General features: G+C 42.0%; 1 protein-coding gene across 3 annotated transcripts in view; it reads right to left on the minus strand.

The window, feature by feature from the left end:
* The window catches only part of MYO1B (myosin IB), a 678,894-nt gene that overhangs the window by 422,276 nt on the left and 235,749 nt on the right, over positions 1–20,869 (minus strand). For all 3 annotated transcript variants that reach the window (XM_069225875.1, XM_069225874.1, XM_069225873.1), the window contains exon 7: positions 3,286–3,349. In XM_069225875.1, coding sequence (XP_069081976.1) covers positions 3,286–3,349 — 64 coding nt within the window. The remainder of the gene's footprint in view (positions 1–3,285; positions 3,350–20,869) is intronic.

Here is a 20,869-nt window from a genome sequence, read left to right on the forward strand (position 1 = left end):
ACGTAGCTGCCTAACAGATATCCAGGACAGGAACTCCGCGTGCTAACGCAGTGGATACAGCAGTTGCTCTGGTAGAACGAGCCCAAAAGTCTTCAGGAGGTTGCTTTTTAGCCAAAGCGTAGCACATTTTGATGCAAAGAAGCACCCATCGAGAGATGGTACGCTTTTGCACCGCCTTCCCTTTCTTCGCACCCACATAACTAACAAAGAGTTGATCGTCCACCCGGAAAACTTTAGTATGATTGAGGTAGAACGCCAACACTCTTTTTGGGTCCAGACGGTGAAGTCTCTCCTCCTCATGGGAAGGATGTGGGGGTGCATAGAAGGTAGGCAAAGAGATGGACTGACCTACATGAAATGGTGTAACCACCTTAGGAAGAAAGGAAGCTCTAGTGCGTAACACCACTTTGTCAGGGTGTACAGACAAGTATGGAGGCTTTGAAAAAAGGGCCTGAAGCTCACTCACCCTGCGAGCAGAGGTGACAGCGATGAGAAAGACCGTTTTGAATGTGAGGAGCCACAAGGAACAATTATGCATTGGCTCAAAGGAGGTACTCATCAAGTAAGTAAGTACAAGATTAAGATCTCACTGAGGCATGATGAAGGGAGTGGGAGGAAATAAGTGGGTGAGCCCTTTTAGGAACCTACACACAATAGGAGATCTAAAGAGTGAGGGCTGATCAGGAAGTCTAAGAAAGATGAAAATGGCATACAAATACCCTTTAAGGGTGCCCAAGGCAGAGCCCTGCTGGGCTAAAGAAAGAATGAACAGAAGAACCTCTGAAAGAGGGGCAGAAAGGGGGTCAACAGATTTGTTGGTACACCATGCCACAAATGTATTCCAATGACAGGTGTATACAGTTTTAGTCGATGGATGCCTGGCTGCCAAAATAACATTACAGACTTTGGGTGGAAGGGCAAATGCTGTCAACTGTTGCGGCTCAATCTCCACGCATGAAGGCGGAGGTTGGACAGGTTCAGGTGGAGAACCGTCCTCTGCTGCTGCGACAGAAGATCCGCCCGAAGAGGCAGTCTGAGTGGAGGATCGATGGACATGCTCAATAGCTCTGGATACCACACTCTTTGAGCCCAGTCCGGAGCCACCAAGATAACTTGGGCCGGTCGTACTTGATTTTCTTGAGAACTCTGGGCAGAAGAGGGATAGGCGGGAAGGCGTAAAGGAGGCCGGAGCTCCACTCGAGATGAAGTGTCTCAGAGCGAGTGCTGCCTTGGAAACTACAATGCGCAAAATAGCTGACATAGATCTGTTCGCCCCCGCAGAGAACGTGCAAACTAAGACTCTCCCCACTTGAGAAAGAGACCTTGAACCACCTCGGGATGGCACGCCATTCATGATCGACACTGTGTCTGTGGCTGAGTTCATCTGCTCTGGTGTTGAGAGCGCCCGCTTGATGTTGAACCATCAGGGTAATGCCCTGATGTTCCAGCCATGTCCAGAGGCATAGTGCCTCTTGATAAAGGGTCCAGGACCCTACCCCGCCTTGTTTGTTGGAGTACCACATGGCGGTAGTGTTGTCCGTGAACACCTGTACCACTTTCCCTTTGAGAGAGGGAAAGAATGCTTTTAACGCAAGCCTGATCGCCCGGAGCTCCAGCATATTTATGTGGAGTCCTGACTCCGCGAGAGACCAGAGGCCTCTGATCTCCACCTCTCCCATGTAGCTGCCCCACCCCAGAAGTGATGCATCTGTCACTATAGAGAGATCTGCTTGGGGAAGGGAGAGGGATCTGCCGTTGACCCAATCAGGATTCAAAAGCCACCACTGCAGGTCTTTCGCAGTCCCCTCCGAGATCTGGACCATGTTGGAAAGATTTCCCTGATGCTACGCCCACTGGTACTTCAGGTCCCACTGCAGAGCCCGCATATGCCACCTGGCATGTGTTACTAGCAGGATGCAGGAGGCCTAGAGGCCCAGCAACCTCAAAGTCAGTCTCACCGAAAGCCAAGACCAAGCCTGAAAGATCGGAATCATATCCTGAATGTCTTGGACTCGCTTTTCAGGAGGATTAGCCAGAAACTGCACTGGGTCCAGAACAGCTCCAATGAAATGGAGCATCTGAGGGGGGAGTCAGACGTGACTTTGGCATGTTTATAGTGAACCCCAGCTGGTGCAGGAGGTTCGCCATAGTCTGAATGTGGGAGACAACTGTCAGGGGCGAAGGTGCCTTAAACAGCCAGTCGTCTAGGTAGGGGAAGACTGAGGCCCCTAACCTGCGCAGATGAGCTGCAACCACTGTCATCACTTTCGTGAACACCTGAGGGGCGCTGGTAAGGCCGAAAGGGAGCACAGTAAACTGAAAGTGCTTGTGATCTACCACGAATCGTAGGTAACGTCTGTGGGCAGGCAGGATGGGGAAGATCTAGGATAGGACATAAGCCCTTGTCCTTCTTTGGTATCAGAAAGTAGCGGGAACAACAACCACGACCTACTTCTGGCACAGGGACCCTTTCTATAGCTCCCTTGGCCAAGAGAGCCGCAAAATTGTGAAAGACTCTGTGACTTTAATGCCACCATATAAATGGAAGGTGAAACATCACGTGGTTATTTTTCAAACAGGAGAACCTATGATTAATGCCGACGCCGGCAGATGAAACGTGTCAGGTATGAAAGACCATTTGCTTCTATGATTTGAAAATGAAATTAAAAGTGCCTCACTTTACTGTGAACCCAAGTACGGCGCTTCTCTGTGTGGAGAAACTGTTGGAATGTGTCTGTGAGGGTGCTCTGTCCCTGCAGCGTCGGCCGCCCTGTTTGGATTAGGCTTTCAATACGGAGAAATGTGTTGGTGATATATATGTATTTTACTATTTCTGCATGTATATGTATATATAAAAAAAAATATATATATATATATATATATATATATATATATATATATATATACACAAATATATATAAAAATTTATATCTATACACATATATATATAAATAATATTTCTCCAACTATAGTTAGAATGGTATTTTGTTTTGTTATTTGTAGTTCATTTTTCCCTTTAATTTACATTTTGCTTTGGGTTTCTATAAACTTATTTGAATGGCAACAAGCTGACTGACTAAGATATTACACTGGCAAAATGTACGGATCTTTGGATCTGTGATACTAGTTTATATAAGTGCTAAGCGTCAAATGAATGTGCACATATTCACGTTAATGCAAAATTAAAGAGCGAATTTTGAAATGCACATAAATCATATCTTTGCATAAAAGATCAAAACAAATATTACCGTAAACATTTCAAATAAGTCAAGGTAGGAAACTCACAGTTACTAATGACTCCTCCAAGCGGGTCGCCTTTGAAATCAAACTCAATATCCATGTATTTTCCCTGCAAAGAAGAAAAAAAACAAAAAAACGAGTCAACATCAATTTTACTTGCAAATATTCACCAAACTGTCAATACAGATGGAAGAACAATGAGGCCATTATCCTCTTTTCCAGGCAAGGGAGACAGTCCATATTAATCCCTTACATACTGACATCATTTACCATTGCTCATTCATGTGTACAGAAGAAATGTGTAAAATAGAGGTCAACTAGTTTCAGGATGGTAAGAAATAAAAGTGTGAAACTACTGTTTGAAGAAGTGCAGAAAATCTAATTTCTTCTCTTCCGTCCACATATTTAGGAGCACATGCTATGGGCAATTAGAAGATAAGCTTTTAAAGGTGACTTTTAAAGTCATTTTGTACAATTTTCCTTACCACAACATAAAATCATTTGAGGTCATTTAGGACTAAAGTCTCGTTGTCTACCGAGATACCGAGTTCCTCAAGTAGCTATAATACGGTCACAAAATTAAAATGTAGATACCAGAAATCATCAAGTAGCATGCATACACACAGTTTATTAGTTCAAATTGAAAGAGCAGATTATACATATCTGGAGAGACAGCAAGAGGGTGAATGGGTAATCAGTATGAGTAAGAATGTATTTCAGCATAACAGGATTGAAAATGCTTCTTTTTAATCGAAGTAAGCAACACAGAGGATCCAGCAGACAAAGTGGATTTTAAATAAGGGTGTTTGCAAAGACATAGGATGTAGTCATACATAAAAGACTGATTTTTTTCAATTATACTTGACGATCAACTCGGTATGACTGATAAGTTGTGATGGTAGCGACAAGTCAACCAGCATCTAGTTATCTCAGGTGTGCTTATGTTGGAATGACACTAATTTTATAAGTGATTTATAATTAGGCTTAGGATATAATAGAGGGAAACAAAATGGCGAGCTGGTAGCAGACTCATTTGTCTGTGCCTAAGTGCCTGACTTGTGTCCCACAAACCTGTCAAACAAATACAGTACGTTAAGAGCACAAGTAGTCTATTAGAGTAGTCTTTTAGATCTGCAAGAAATTTACAAGTACAAGAACATCATGTCACTACTTGCAAAATAGACAGAGTAATCCTGCATTAAAAGAGAGACATGGATAGGATACCTCATTACATACAATCTTTGTCATAGTTCATTTAGAGAAGCAACAAATGGAAATGTGCAATGTGCTTGGTAGAAACAGCCAGAATACCACAAAGAGGGTGTCAGACTTAACTGTATAGTTTGCAGCCTAAAAAGAAAATAAGCACATCCTTCCCTGGATCCAAAAATGGTAAGAAAACTAAAGGGCCCCAAATGATTTAATAAACCAAAATGTACAAAAAAGGAAAAGTCTTGGTGGCACATACAATTATTTGCAGCAACAAGAAGCATGAGAGATGATGAAGATACTTCAAATGAAGTGATTTTATAAGGTGATCATGACACATCACTGTACAGGAGAGGAGGAATTAAATTGTCTTTGTTGCTCCATAATATTCAAAATCTTGTGCTTTCAAATGCCTCACAAGTTGTATGAGGCATCTAAAGGAGGATCAAATGACTCAGCAAGCATCTCACCAAATAAGGTATTAAACGAGACACAAATGAAATGCAGGAAAGGTAAACAATGCTAAAAGAGTTGGGAGAAGCAATGAAGCAGCTAAAATAGAGAAGAATAAAAAGAATACAAAAAAAAAAAATTGTCGATTGTTTTTTTACATTTTTTAAAAGATCTATATGAACACCAACATCGACATAACAGTGCTCTTTAAAGAATCAGTGACAAGAGGAACCCTCCGTAGAGACCTACCAAATAAAGGCTATGATAACCAATACCTAAAATTTGGAGACTCCATTTATGTGACAGCATTCCACACTACTGTATTGCACCTACTATGCTCAAGGGGCCACAGGAATTATAAGACATTGGATGACCAAATTATGAGCCAAGAAAAGGCCAATTATGCGGTATAATGCTGCACACTTTCTAACAGTGTTACTGTTTTATTTTGTCTTTTTACACATTTCAACACTATATGGGTAAAGGTTTCACCTCATAAGCAATAGTTTAACTCTCAGATATAGCAACATGCATCTGTAAGTTGATCAATAAACTTCTGCACAGGGCCTTTCAATACATAGCAGCACGTCACATTTTCAGTAACTTTTGATCTGTCAGAGCTAGAAGCAATTTTGTTTTGGGAACATCTGCAAATTATGCAGAAGATGATGGATTATGTGGCAAATCCATAATTATGTGGAAAATATTATGTGCAATGAATCGCATAAATCTGGTGGCCTTGACTATGCCTCGCTAGACACAGCAGCCAATATGCAAATCAGGTTTGGTCCTATCCAAACAGGATCGTCCACCCCAAACTGCCAGAACAGATCCTCGCTAGACAGGAATATAAGCCACCGAAGACCAGTTTCGGCATATGAGAGGATTCAAGCTATCTCTCACTTAAAAGGCCCAACTATGAAAAATCCAGTCTGGGGTTGCTTCTGTTCCCATCTGGGGAGGACCTGGCCTGGTAGTTTGAAAGGACTGTTGGAATTGGAGCCAGACCAACCAGGGGCATAGCTCCAGCAGGGTTTTTTGGGGTGTTAGACTGCCCTAATAAATGTATTTTCTGGTAGTTGGGTACAGGGGCTTTCAGTCGAGTATGGTGAGGTGTCTGTCGGATTTCACCAGGAATGCTTACATATACACAGACAAAAATGAACACACTCTCCCTTTCTCATTTTTTAAATTTTTCAAAAAAGTTGGTAAGTTTACAAAATACTGTGTTTTCCCTCATTTAGTACTAGCACCATTCCAAAATTATTCCCACATGATTATAACCCCTTCGGACCTAAAGACCTATGACATGACATGTCAACACAAATGTAGTTGCACTGAAAACAAATAACAGTCTCATTTTATGAATAGGTCTACAGTGGTTCAGGAAGTAAAGTCTTAAATGTAGCAAAAGGCCTACGCCGGTGTTCTTAGATAACACTACACCAACACAGAGCATTATAACAGTGCACATTTTGGTACGTGATGAGTAGAAATGCTGCATTCAAGATGCAGTCTAGGCCTAGTTCGGCCAACCAGGTGCAGAATTTTTATTTTAGTGCAAAAATCGACAGTGATAGGCACACACTTTTTATATATCAAAATCTGCTTTATCCATGGCATCTAAACTAAATGATCTCAGCTATCATGTCTCCTTTTAAGTTCTTCATATACCCAACCAAAGCCATCATATGCTTGATAGTCAAAAAATGACCATGTTCCCAAAGGCAATGGATCCCTGTTCAAAGTCCAGCTACAGCTCCTTAGATGACTTCTGCTCTGAAGCTTGTGTCCCTCTCTTAAATAGGTTTAAGTTCTTGCCACTGGATCGCTCCACAAAAAAATACATAGGGCGCAAACTCATGTCCAGTTACAGTCAATGTACAGTAGTAACAGTTTTGAATGGGGATGTACAGCCTGGTAAGGGTTAGTGCATCCACCAATGATCATACATTACTTTCTTCTGGATGCTGCTGCGTGTGCTTTATGCCCCAACCACAACTATCTTGTATCTAAATGTCATATACCCACATTTTCAGTTACAACCAACAGACTAATCACAGCCCAAATAATGCTGTACCATGCCTGTGTAACCCCGTCCTGTGCGCAAATACAGTCTTAATATGCAGAAGTGAACTTTAATTTGCTCAGCAGCATTGATCATATGGAAAGTCTCAGGTGACTCCTATTTACATCATATATCTGGGTAGTGCCTTTGTATGCCAGGTTCAACATTCATATACTAGCAGCGACTTCAAATACAGAGGTATAACCACATCGGAAATGTAGATGCCTAAAAAGAGAACAGTGGGTGAGATACTTACGAAATCTAATGGAGGAGGTATGGCACAGGTCAAAGACGGCCCCAAGGATATTGTAATTTCAGCTAAGGTGGCTTCACATATTTCCACTATTAAACCCACACACCCCAGATCATTAGTCCCTTCTCAGACATTAAAGGCTCCTACCCTGCTGTGTGGTACACAGGAGCAGCCAAGCCAAATGCACTGTCAGGGCTTGCACATGAGTGAGGAGAACAATCCAGCATTCACTCATTTTATGCACTGAACAACTAACGAAAAATCATGCAAATAAAGTTTATTTATCTACCTGCTTTTCGTCACTGCAGAATAATTTTTTAGGGGCGAGCGCAAAGCACTCCATCCCCTGTTGCAATCTCTTTGGGCTTCTAACCACGCCCATGTCACATCAGTCACTTTCATTGGTTCGTGGGCTTGCCTTTTAAAATCCGCTTGCTTTCATTAGTGAAAGGCATGCATAGGTCATGCCTTTTCTGGAGTTTAGCCCTCATCGAGCGCATCGACCAAATACTGAAAACATACGAGGCTCGATGTTTTCCGTCTGGTTTCTGGACTAGTTTTTCTCTTTATTTCGCAGCGCGATCTCTCTGGTCAGTAGTTGAGCGCTTTGCATGACATCGATCTTGTTACCTAGGTAATTGCACTTTTGCCGGTTACATGGATAATTGCACTTTTGCCGATAGGTTTCACTGCAAGGGAACTTTTATTTCCCTTTGTGTTTCTGCTTTGTGCTGATGGCAGCCGTTGGCTCGCTTATGTGAAACTTTAAATTTTCAGTTTATATGGCAAGACAAGTCCGGTTAGTTATGTGAAACTGTTTTACTTTTCTTTTTCAATTTATGTGGCAAGAAAAGGCCGGTTAGAAGTTTAATAGCTCTAACTCAAGCAAATGCAAGACCCATTGCATTGCAAATGCTGGTCTTGATAGTTTTTACAGTAACGCTGCTCTCAAAGCAAAATAACTTTTACACAATGCCTAAGAGAATGCCCTACCTGTTTCCTCTCAGGTTACAGGATGGGATTATAGATAGAAAAGCTATTGTTTTGACGATCTACCCAACTTATCATCTAGTAATGGGGGAAAAGGTTGAACCAGTGTCGACAATACCTAGTTTTAATTGCAGCAATGCAAGACATACAGCATATGTACTCCATTTAAAAGTCTTGGACTAACTTACAAAACTCTTCAGTTGATTGATATTTTGCAAGCTGAAATGTGTGAGCTGCCAAACCAATAGTAGTATTGTAGTACCAATAATGGAGCAAATATGTGGACATCTCTTAAGAGTCTATACCCTAGACCAGTACTATAAGCAAATGCAGCGTATTTAGTATGCAATATCTAGGCTTCTGCAGAGACAGCTTCGACATTGTGACTCCTTAACTTTTTTTCTCTTTTTGAAGGGGAACACACCAAAAAAATCTTGTTCTATAATTTACTAGTAATCTTACTTAGCCATTACCCATGCCTAAATTACCCATACCTCCCTTAGACCATTACCCACCCCTAAATGCCTTATTTACCCTCAACTCCCTTTACCAGTACACAGCCCTAATATTACGCTTACTTTCCTTTACCACTGCCCAACTCTAAACCCCGAAATTACCTTTATATATGTTATTTAAAAAATAATCCTTCCCTGCATGGTAAAGGCATGTGTGGTAAAGGCTGCGTGATGAACTCCATTGCAAAGGCTGTTTCCCGTTAGGTTTTATGTATATGTGAGTATTATGATTTTTGAGGCGACAGTCCCAGTTTGTGCAGAGTGGGATAATTTGAGTGAGAAGGAATTTTACACCGTTATTTCTCTGGAAAAAGATTTGCCAAGGTTCCAACAAATGTGCATTTTCACAAAAAATACGACCTCTTTATACAGTTCCCTTTTATCGGTCTTATAATTCTAAATGTAGTACGAACAGAAACAAAAGACACACACACATTCTCTTAATGCAGCAGCCGGACAATCCAAACATGCTGTAAAGATTAATAAACTGCTATAACACCCAATATCGGTTTGTCCTCCCTTTTAAGGCCATGGCGTAACATAATACTGATATTAAAAAAAAAAACATGATGCATACTTGTTGCGGTAAAGAGTTTAATTTATTTTGTCTGTGTTTCAAAAGAATGACTAATGGGAGGTCTCAAACTCTGTGCTGTCAAGGATAAGTTAAACTATTTGGTTGCCGGTTTTGTCACTAGCTGTACGACGGGTCTACTTTCTAGATGGTGGTGGGCGAACATGAATGCCCAGATAACTTACTTATTATTGTCAGCTGAACAACCCAATTCTTCTCTCTCAATTTTGCACGGACTAGACAATTCACATTTCAGGACTTCCTGAATACCCACACATGCTAGCCCCTTCCGATTTCTATGACCGAATATAACTCTGAGCAAGCTTACTTCCAAGCTCACCTAGTCCTTATTTTCTGCATTTTGTCCCCAAAACCGTAATCTCAAAATTCCAGAAATTGCGACGCTAAGGATCCTAGCAGCACCTGTTTACTGAACTTCCACGTCATGCTGGCAGTGTTCAAAGAGCATCAAATGAGAACTCAATTGACTGCCAAAGAAACACTGTTTAAAGGTACACACAAAGTGCTAAACAATGAAGCCAACGTTCTACTGATGTACTGTCCTAGGAGCAGGATGACTACTTCCTCTTTCAATGGCCACACAAATTTGACGATTAGAAAGGCCACTGCAGGCTTATTACCTCTTGAGATGCTAGATGAACTAGTTACTTATCATTATTTCTGGTGTCTCTGTTTTACCCCCAGATCCTCATCTTTTCAAAGTGTTAGGACATTTGAATGGATCTGGAGAATTTTTCCAGATGTGCTTCAGCGTGATAGTTGTCACCATGTGGCTCTGAGGTGACTCCACTTTAACTGGAAGCAATGGAGTGGAGCTACCAACATTGTGCATGGACACACTTTTTTCAACCATTCTCCTTCAGAGACCTTTGCTGTGGTACACAAAAGTTGTAGATGACAGTGTGCTGATCTGTAACCTGGCTCATTATGATGTTAAGAGTCCTTTCCACACAACTGGGAGGAGGGAGGTCAATGAGGACTCTGTGTTTAGATACAGTAGACGCCAGAATTGTGTTAAGGTAGGTAAGTACAGGTACATCGGATGGATACTTTCAACCACAAATTTGTCACTTTTTCAATAGGAACCATTGCAGAACCACCCACAGGTGGAGGGTCTGGGGAGAAAAGTCAGACGAGAAAGTCCTGTAAGACAGAGCAGGTGAAGGCCTTCCTGGAAGACCTGACCGGTAGACCAGACTGTCAAGGCAGTAGTGCTTCTTGAACGTGTGCACTGACTACCTTACAGGCTATAACCCGTACCCTTCATATCAATGCTGTAGTAGCAGCCTTGCCTTTGGTGGAATGAACCCGTGGACCTTAATAGGACTGTTTCTTGGCCACTGCATGCAGACTATTCACCTTGACATGGTTCTCTTCAGCACCGCTTTCCTTTCTTCACTCTGGAAAACCCTACAAAAAGTTGGTTATGCACACAGTGTTTTTTTGTGTGGACAATATAGAAGCTCAGCACCCTTTTGAAGTTGAGCCAATGGAGACGCCTCCTATTTCAAGGAGTGAAGGGAGGGGAAAACAGTAGCAGAGTAATGGCGTAACGTGAAAAATAGTTAGAACTTTTAGCAAAGAGGCCACCCTGGTCATCTGCAACAATATGTAGGGGAAATAGGTAGTGTAGGGAAAATGTATTGAATGTGCCTGCAGTTGACTCATGCAACATCAGGTAATAGCAATGAGGAAAATTGTTGAGAGAGTGGAAGAGAGCAGACGTGCATCAGCTCAACAGGGATTTACATGAGAAATGTGAAGTCTAGATTTAAATCCCATAATGGCATGATGAATGGCTTTGGGGGAAACGTGGTAATTGAAATCTTCAAATAAAAAATACAAAAAGCACCACACCTGGTGATGTGAATAGATATGGTTTATCAGGTAAATGAAAGAAATGATAAATAACTGACTGTGCCCACTGCAATGCCTTGGCAGGCCAATGAAAGAACAAACATTAATACATCCAATAGCCTTGGCTGCTCGGAAGTTGGGGGCAGTACAGGGGGCCATCTGTCATAGAGCCATACGGGGGTACCTATTGGTGTGTGAAAGCATTGCTGGAAATGTTTTCCAGATGCAGTCTGGCACCTGAGAGTATTGCAAGGGTTAGAAAACTGGTTAGAAATATCCATCAGAACTAAATCTCTCTTGTTACTTTGTGAAGGTCTCATGGGTCAGTTAAACTAGAGCTGTCCCCTTCACTTTCTATAATCATTAGAGCAACTTCTGTTGAGAAGGATGAAGAACAAAACCAGAGAGAAAAATATTACCTTATCCCGATGGAGTGAAAATGAAACTTTTGGCAAAAAAGTCAGTCTAGAACATAGAACCAATGCTTCAGGAAGATTGATGCAAGTACGGATACATACCAGGGTCCCAAGATGGCGCAACAATTGTTCCCAGACACTGAGAAAGCAATTGTAATCTTGATTTGATACATTGGAACGAATATGAGCCGTAAGAAATGAGCTCGATATTCCTGCTTTGAGGGAGTGGAATAGGTTTAGCGTAGGCTTTATAAAGTAATGTGTTCATCCACAGTGTAATGTAGCAAAATAAACCCTAATGTAATGGGCCCATTCACAAATGGCTCAACAGCACAGTCTCTACCCTTACTGTGTGACAGACTAGCTTCTGAACACTTCTCTAGGTACATTCTTACAAAGGTTAGCAAGATTAATTTTTCAACATCTTTTCATTCCCTTAGCAGGACCTTCATACTGCGCAGTAGCATGAGAAATCGAGGAGATATGGTCATGGCTCCTAAATAGGTTCCATTGCTAAGCAGCCAACTCCTCAGAGGTGAATTAAGCTGGTCACCAAAATACTGCAGACATGCACCCTCCCCTTCAAGACCAAGTGATGACTGCCCCGACCATTTGCTATAATGCCCCCATACGTCCACCTACAAAAGCAATGAGTGAGGAGAGTGGCAACTATGGAATCGGGCATATCACTTCCTGTCAGTCACTGGACGGCACCTTTCTATAATCATTAGAAGGCTCTCATCCAGTTTTAAGCAGTTTAGGGTTACTCTGCTATGTGCTGTGTCTTCCTATGAGGAAGCACAAGGCCATCTGTGTCTTTTGGCCAACAATGATCTGGAAGAAAATAAATGTACCTTTCGAGACTGACCTACGCTCAAGCTACCTGGTTTCTTATGACCACATATGCCAGCACCACTCCCAACAAACGTACTGCCAGGTCTGCTCCATTTAAAGCTAATGCAGCATTGCTACAAAAGGTTTAATGTGCTCCTTGTACCTCAAGAATAGATAATGCTCCAAAAGGTATCATACAAATGGCTGATGATGAGTTCGGATAATAAAACATGGAGAACAGTAAAGAAATTCCCAAGCACTCCTCTGCCCGACAGACATCATGCTGTCCGGACCAGAGGCCTAGCCAGGATTCTAGACACTTCAGAGAGCATTCACTAGCATTATGTTTCTTTGTTTTCTAGTATGCACGGCCACCGACAGGTCTTAATTATGAAATCAACAATTATGATAGGATTGTAAAAAGGAAGTGTGTTATCCAGGTCAGACAGTCCAGAGGTCGAGTGAGAGGAGGGATGAACATGATCAGAAACAGAAGAAAAACAAAACAAGTCCCCTCCACTGCAGTTTAACAATGTCTGCAACTCACCAAGCCAGACTGACAGGTTATGGTTTACAAATAACTGCAGCATTAGTGTTCCAGTAAATTAAAACAAACAGAAGAAATAATCTCAACAACGCGACCCCTGTCACTACCTCGCAAGGCCCCAGGAGTCAACTTCAAGCTGTTACCCGTATACATTTCTACACTTCATTTTCTAAGGACAGTTTCCTTATGTGTGGTAACTGCAGTAACAGTGGACACAAGTCTAAATGCGATACTGAGGTATCAAGCGGAGCAGACAGCAAACTATGTATTTTCACTAAAACATTTAACTAATACCGCAATTATCCGTCACTAGTCCTTTTCTATTAAAATTAGGTCTACCTTACAGTTTACAATACTATTTGTAATTACTTTACATTTTCGGAAGACCTTCCTAGGAACTAAACAAGAAACTCCATTGTGAGCACCATCCAAAGTCCAGAGCAAAAGTTAATTTTCTCCCCTTAATCAATAATATTGTACCTAATGTCAATGTAAATATTGAACAAATGATGTGTGGAAATATATTTGTTTCCACTTTGCTGGGAGCACAGAAGAAAATCGTACATAAAGGCTGACTTTTGATCTGATCACAATGAGATTTTAAGTGCTTCTTTAACCCCGTCGATGCCAGGCCTTTTCCCCCTCCTGCGCCAAACCTTTTTTTGGTTATTTGGAGTAGTCTGCGCTTAGGCCTTGATAACTTTATTTGTCCACATAAGCAACCCACGCCAAATTTGTGTCCTTTTTTTCCAACATTTTAGGGATTCTAGAGGTACTCAGTGTTTGTGGGTTCCCCTGAAGGAGACCAAGAAATTAGCCAAAATACAGATATAATTTTGTTTAAAAAAAAAAAAAAAAAGAGAGGGAAAATGGAAAAAACGGCTGCGAAAGAAAGTTTGTGGTTTTTTTCACTTGAAAACGGCACCAACAAATGATTTGCAGTGCTAAAATCACCATCTTCCCAGCTTTCAGGAACAGGCAGACTTGAATCAGTAAACCCCATTTGTCAACCCAATTCTGGCATTTTACTGGGACAAACTCACTTTTTAATAATTTTTGTGCTTTGAGCCTCCTTTCAGTTAGTGACAGAAACGGGTGTGCAGCCAGTGCTGGATCCTGGCCAGCTAAATATTTCTGAAAAGTAGACAATTTTGAATACGGCAAGGGGTCATTTGTGTAGATCCTTAAAGGTTTTCCTACAGAATGTAACAGCTAAAATAAAAAAATATTGAAAGTGAGCTAAACAAACAAGCCATTTCTGTCCCAATTTTCTTCTATAACTTTTTCCAGCAATGGCAGATTTTTTAAAGCAATATAACGTTACATTAGCTGGAATTTTCTGGTTGCGGGGATATATAGGGCTTGTACGTTCAATGAGAACGCTAGTTACCCAGAGCCAATGAAGGAGCTGCACCTTGCAATGGGTTTTCATTGTATACGGGTATACAGCAATTCATTTGGTGAAATATAAAGAGTGAAAACTAGGTACCAAAGGAAACCTTTGTATTTCCAAAATGGGCACAAGATAAGGTGTTGAGAAGCAATGGTGATTTGCCCATCTCTAAATTCCGGGGTCCCCATACTAGCATGTGAATTACAGGGCATTTCTCAAATAGACTTCTTTTTTACACACTGTCTTACATTTGGAAGGAAAAACTGTTGAGAAAGACAAGGGGCAATAACACTTGTTCTTCTATTCTGTGTTCCCCCAAGTCCCGGGTGTGTGGGTAGGCCTTGTCCTCACTACAGGAACATCACATTTTTACAACTAAATCTGACGTTTTTTGCAAAATGCGTAGCTGTGGATTTTGGCCTCTAGCTCAGCCAAGCCTCAAATTTAGCTTAAAAAAAAAAGAAAAAAAAACTCACATGCACCAGCACAAATTTCCTACCACCCAACGTTCCTCAGTCTTCAGATAAAAATGATAACTCACTTGTGTAGGTGGGCCAAGTGCCTGTGACCGGAAAGAGCCAAAAACATGTTGAAACCGAGGGAGAACCAAACCAGGTCCAGAAGGGCAGTTTGAAAAAAAAAATCTTTTAGGCTGACAAGTGTGGCAGAATTTTTATCGGTATAGATACGACATTGCTGGGTGGTAGGAATTTAGTGGATTCCTGCAGATTCCAGAAGGTTCCATCACAAAATTGTGCAATATGAAGCAAAGCTGGACTTGTGCAGGGCACTGTGGGTAGGAAGATGGTGCTGGGTGCATGTGAAGCACACCATCCTGGACTCACCCAGATGTTTAGTTTTCAAATGCGTCTAGGTCTCGTCTTTTTTTTTAAACATAGCAGCATCCCAAAGTCCAAAAAGTGCAGCCCTCACCAGTCCAAGTGGGACAATTTTGAGAGTTAGACAAGGTCTCATGGCCCAATTGTGAAACCAAAACCCAAATGTCCTCTTGCTTTCCGTTGGGATAAGATCTTTTAGTGTGCGGGGGGAGCTGAAAGACAGTTACCCCTTTCAGTTGGGGTGGGGGCATAACCATGCCAATATTGGTTGGTAGCAACTACCCCACTATTGTTTTATTTATTTTTTAATTCCCTGGCATCTAGAAGGCTTTCTCATCCCCCGGGGAGTGGATCAGGGGTAATTGCCCCATCTGCCCACTGGTGGGAAGAACAACTTTGTCCCCATTTATCGGGGTGGGGGTATCTTCCCTGGTCTCTGATGGGCTTTCTGCCCCCGTGGTGGCAGGTGAGCCTTACAAAAATAGGCCGATCTGCCGAAATGGCCAACAGTAACGTGCCCCCATGGGGAGCGACCCTTGCCCAATGGGCTGCCCTCCCAAACAAAACACAAACCAATCCTGTTGCCTAATTGGTTTCTGCCACCCTACCAGGGGCTGATCAGCCTAATAGAAATAGGCCGATCTGCCCCCAAGGAGGGCAGAACTGACCTAAAATAAATTTGCTCCCCAGGGGAGCAACCTTTCCCTAAGAAGTCGCTCCGCATTAGTGAAAAAATAAATACATGTAAAAAATCCCTGGTGCCTAGTGGTTTCTGTTCCCCATGGGGGAAGATCGTCCTAATTAAAACAGGCCGTTCTGCACCCAAGGGGGGCAGAAAATGCCCTAAAAAAAATGCCCTCAGGGGAGCAACCCTTGCTCAACAGATCGCTCCCCTTCGGTGAAATTGTCGTAAAAAGCCAAATCACAAGTGTCTAGTGGTTTAGGCCTAATGAAAATATCCCAAGGGGGTCAGAAATGGCCTAAATACAATTTGCCCCCTCCCCCCAGGGGAGCAACCCTTGCCTAAGGGTTCACTCCCCTCCTGTAAAGAAATCTAAACAATAATTACACTAATTAAAATAGGCCAATCTGCTCCTGGGGGGCAGAAAAGGCCCAATTAAAAAATGCCCCCCAGGGGAGTGACCCTTGACAAAGGGGTCGCTCCCCTTCATTGTTTATATGTCACCAAAACAAAATCCCTGGTGTCTAGTGGGCATGTCTGCAGCGTGATCGCTTCATGATTGGGCTGCAGAAATGCTCAGAGAGACATCAAAGCAAAGGAAAGTCCTTTCCTGCCTCTCTGCCATCCTCCAACCCAGAGCAGAAGAGAACTGAAAGTATTTCTCTTCCGGTGCGGGCGATCTCTGACACTGGGAGCATAGGATGGAATAGTGGTTGGGGCGAGGGGTAGAAGAGGAAGCGATTCCCCGTCCATCCATGCCCTTAGGCCCTCGGGTGGGAGCAATAGCACCTCCCCGAGGGCCAGTACCAGGACATAATGGTTACATCCGTGGCAACCATTACGTCCTTGGCATTTAAAGGGTTTAATATTTGCACCCCTTTGCACTTGCTTTTCAGACTACAGTGCAACAGTTACACACACAGACCCACATTTTCTCTTTCTACTACACTAGGCAAGGTGCGTCGCTTGCATCTACAGTTTGTACATGTGCACACTGATGTGAAAATTGGCCAACAGTGAATTTCAATTACAGGACTGGGAACCACAACCTATTTAGTGTATATTTTAGGGGGGGAGGGGTTGTGTGTGTGTGTGTATACATATATATATATATATATATATATGGAAAATGTCACTTACCCAGTGTACATCTGTTCGTGGCATTAGTCGCTGCAGATTCACATGCTGTGCACATCCCACCATCTGGTGTTGGGCTCGGAGTGTTACAAGTTGTTTTTCTTCGAAGAAATCTTTTCGAGTCACGAGACCGAGGGACTCCTCCCATTTCGACTCCATTGCGCATGGGCGTCGACTCCATCTTAGATTGTTTTCCCCGCAGAGGGTGAGGTAGGAGTTGTGTATGCTAGTAATAGTGCCCATGCAATGGAGTGAATGCGTCTGTACATAATGAAGTTTAAAGTAATATATTTACAAATGTACAAATTTTTAAGATCTACTTCTGAACGGCTACAGGCTCCCGGGGAGGCGGGTGGGCGCATGTGAATCTGCAGCGACTAATGCCACGAACAGATGTACACTGGGTAAGTGACATTTTCCATTCGATGGCATGTGTAGCTGCAGATACACATGCTGTGCATAGACTAATAAGCAGTTATCTCCCCAAAAGCGGTGGTTCAGCCTGTAGGAGTTGAAGTAGTTTGAAATAATGTTCTTAGTACAGCTTGACCTACTGTTGCTTGTTGTGCAGTTAACACATCTACACAGTAGTGCTTGGTAAATGTATGAGGCGTAGACCATGTTGCTGCCTTACATATTTCGTTCATTGGAATATTTCCTAGAAAGGCCATGGTAGCACCTTTCTTTCTGGTTGAGTGTGCCTTTGGTGTAATAGGCAGTTCTCTTTTAGCTTTAAGATAGCATGTTTGAATGCACTTAACTATCCATCTAGCAATGCCTTGTTTTGAAATTGGATTTCCTGTATGAGGTTTTTGAAAGGCGATAAATAGTTGTTTTGTCTTTCGAATTAGTTTTGTTCTGTCAATGTAGTACATTAGTGCTCTTTTGATGTCTAATGTATGTAGTGCTCTTTCAGCTACAGAATCTGGCTGTGGGAAGAACACTGGTAATTCTACCGTTTGATTCAAGTGGAACGGTGAGATTACTTTTGGTAAAAATTTAGGATTGGTCCGTAGAACAACTTTATTTTTGTGTATTTGAATAAATGGTTCTTGAATGGTAAATGCTTGAATTTCACTCACTCTTCTTAGAGATGTGATGGCAATTAAAAATGCAACTTTCCACGTTAAGTATTGCATTTCACAAGAGTGCATGGGCTCAAAAGGTGGACCCATGAGTCGTGTTAAGACAATGTTGAGGTTCCATGAAGGAACCAGTGGTGTTCTTGGTGGTATAATTCTCTTTAGGCCTTCCATAAACGCTTTTATGGCTGGTATCCTAAATAATGAAGTTGAGTGCGTAATTTGCAGGTAAGCTGAAATTGCCGTAAGATGTATTTTAATGGAAGAGAAAGCTGGTTTAGATTTCTGCAAATGTAGTAAGTATCCTACTATCTCTTTTGCAGATGCGTGAAGATGGTTGAATTTGATTATTATGGCAGTAATAAACAAATCTTTTCCACTTATTTGCATAACAGTGTCTAGTGGTAGGTTTTCTAGCCTGTTTTATGACCTCCATACATTCCTGTGTGAGGTCTAAGTGCCCGAATTCTAGGATTTCAGGAGCCAAATTGCTAGATTCAGCGATGCTGGATTTGGATGTCTGATCTGTTGTTTGTGTTGTGTTAACAGATCTGGTCTGTTTGGCAGTTTGATATGAGGTACTACTGAAAGGTCTAGTAGTGTTGTGTACCAAGGTTGCCTTGCCCATGTTGGTGCTATTAGTATGAGTTTGAGTTTGTTTTGACTCAACTTGTTTACTAGATATGGAAGAAGTGGGAGAGGGGGGAAAAGCGTACACAAATATCCCTGACCAGTTCATCCATAGTGCATTGCCCTGAGACTGATGTTGTGGGTACCTGGATGCGAAGTTTTGGCATTTTGAGTTTTCTTTTGTTGCAAATAGATCTATTTGTGGCGTTCCCCACATTCTGAAGTAAGTGTTCAGTATTTGGGGGTGAATTTCCCATTCGTGGATCTGTTGGTGATCCCGAGAGAGATTGTCTGCTAACTGATTCTGAATCCCTGGAATAAATTGTGCTATTAAGAGAATGTGGTTGTGAATCGTCCAATGCCATATTTTTTGTGTTAGGAGACACAACTGTGTCGAGTGTGTTCCTCCCTGTTTGTTTAGGTAATACATTGTTGTCATGTTTTCTGTTTTGACAAGAGTGTATTTGTGGGTTATTATGGGTTGAAATGCTTTCAGAGCTAGAAATACCGCTAACAGTTCTAAGTGGTTTATATGAAACTGTTTTTGCTGAATGTCCCATTGTCCTTGGATGCTGTGCTGATTGAGGTGTGCTCCCCACCCTGTCATGGATGCATCTGTCGTTATTACGTATTGTGGCACTGGGTCTTGAAAAGGCCGCCCTTGGTTTAAATTTATACTGTTCCACCATTGAAGCGCGATGTATGTTTGGCGGTCTATCAACACCAGATCTAGAAGTTGACCCTGTGCCTGTGACCACTGTGATGCTAGGCACTGTTGTAAGGGCCACATGTGCAACCTTGCGTTTGGGACAATGGCTATGCATGAGGACATCATGCCTAGGAGTTTCATTACTAATTTGACCTGTATCTTTTGGTTTGGATACATGGCTTGTATGACATTTTGGAATGTTTGGACTCTTTGTGGACTTGGAGTGGCAATTCCTTTTACTGTGTTGATTGTTGCTCCTAGGTATTGCTGTGTTTGACACGGCAGAAGGTGTGACTGAGTAATTGATTGAGAAACCTAGTTTGTGTAGGGTTTCTATGACGTAATTTGTGTGTTGTGAACACTGTTTTTGCGTGTTGGTTTTGATTAACCAATCGTCTAGGTACGGGAACACATGTATTTGCTGCCTTCTGATATGTGCAGCTACTACTGCTAGACATTTTGTAAAAACTCTTGGCGCAGTTGTTATTCCGAATGGCAACACTTTGAATTGGTAATGTATCCCTTGGAATACAAACCTTAGGTACTTCCTGTGTGAAGGATGTATTGGTATATGGAAATATGCATCCTTTAGATCCAGTGTTGTCATGTAGTCTTGTTGTTTGAGCAGTGGGATTACTTCTTGTAATGTAACCATGTGAAAATGGTCTGATTTGATGTATGTATTTAATATTCTGAGATCTAGTATAGGTCTTAGAGTTTTGTCTTTTTTGGGTATCAGAAAGTACAATGAGTAAACTCCTGTGTTTAGTTCTTGTTTTGGTACTAATTCTATTGCTTCTTTTTGGAGCAATGCTTGAACTTCTAATCCTAGAAGATTTATATGTTGTTTCGACATACTGTGTGTTTTCGGTGGGACTGTTGGAGGGAATTCGCGAAATTCTATGCAATAACCATGGTGGATAATTGCTAGTACCCAAGTATCTGTTGTTATCTCCTCCCAATGTTTGTAAAATTGGCTTAATCTTCCCCCCACAGGTGTTATGTGATGGGGATGTGGAACTTGTGAGTCACTGCTTATTTTGAGGACTTTTGGGGCTTTGGAATTTTCCTCTACTTCTTTGGAATTGTCCCCCTCTATATTGCCCCCGAAAACGTCCCCGCTGATATTGGCTTTGGTAAGTGGGCCTTGTTTGTGATGTTGTGGTTTCTGTAGGTTGTCCTCGAAACCCTCCCCTAAAAGGTGTTTTGCGAAAGGTGCCTCTGCTCTGCGGGGAGTAGAGTGCGCCCATGGCTTTTGCCGTATCAGTGTCTTTCTTGAGTTTCTCAATAGCAGTGTCGACTTCCGGCTCAAACAACTGTTGTTCATTAAATGGCATATTTAGCACAGCTTGTTGAATTTCCGGCTTGAAACCTGACGTGCGGAGCCATGCGTGCCTTCTTATTGTTATTGCAGTATTTA

Source organism: Pleurodeles waltl, chromosome 3_1 (genome assembly GCF_031143425.1).
Source record: "Pleurodeles waltl isolate 20211129_DDA chromosome 3_1, aPleWal1.hap1.20221129, whole genome shotgun sequence".
Taxonomy (NCBI): Eukaryota; Metazoa; Chordata; class Amphibia; order Caudata; family Salamandridae; genus Pleurodeles; species Pleurodeles waltl.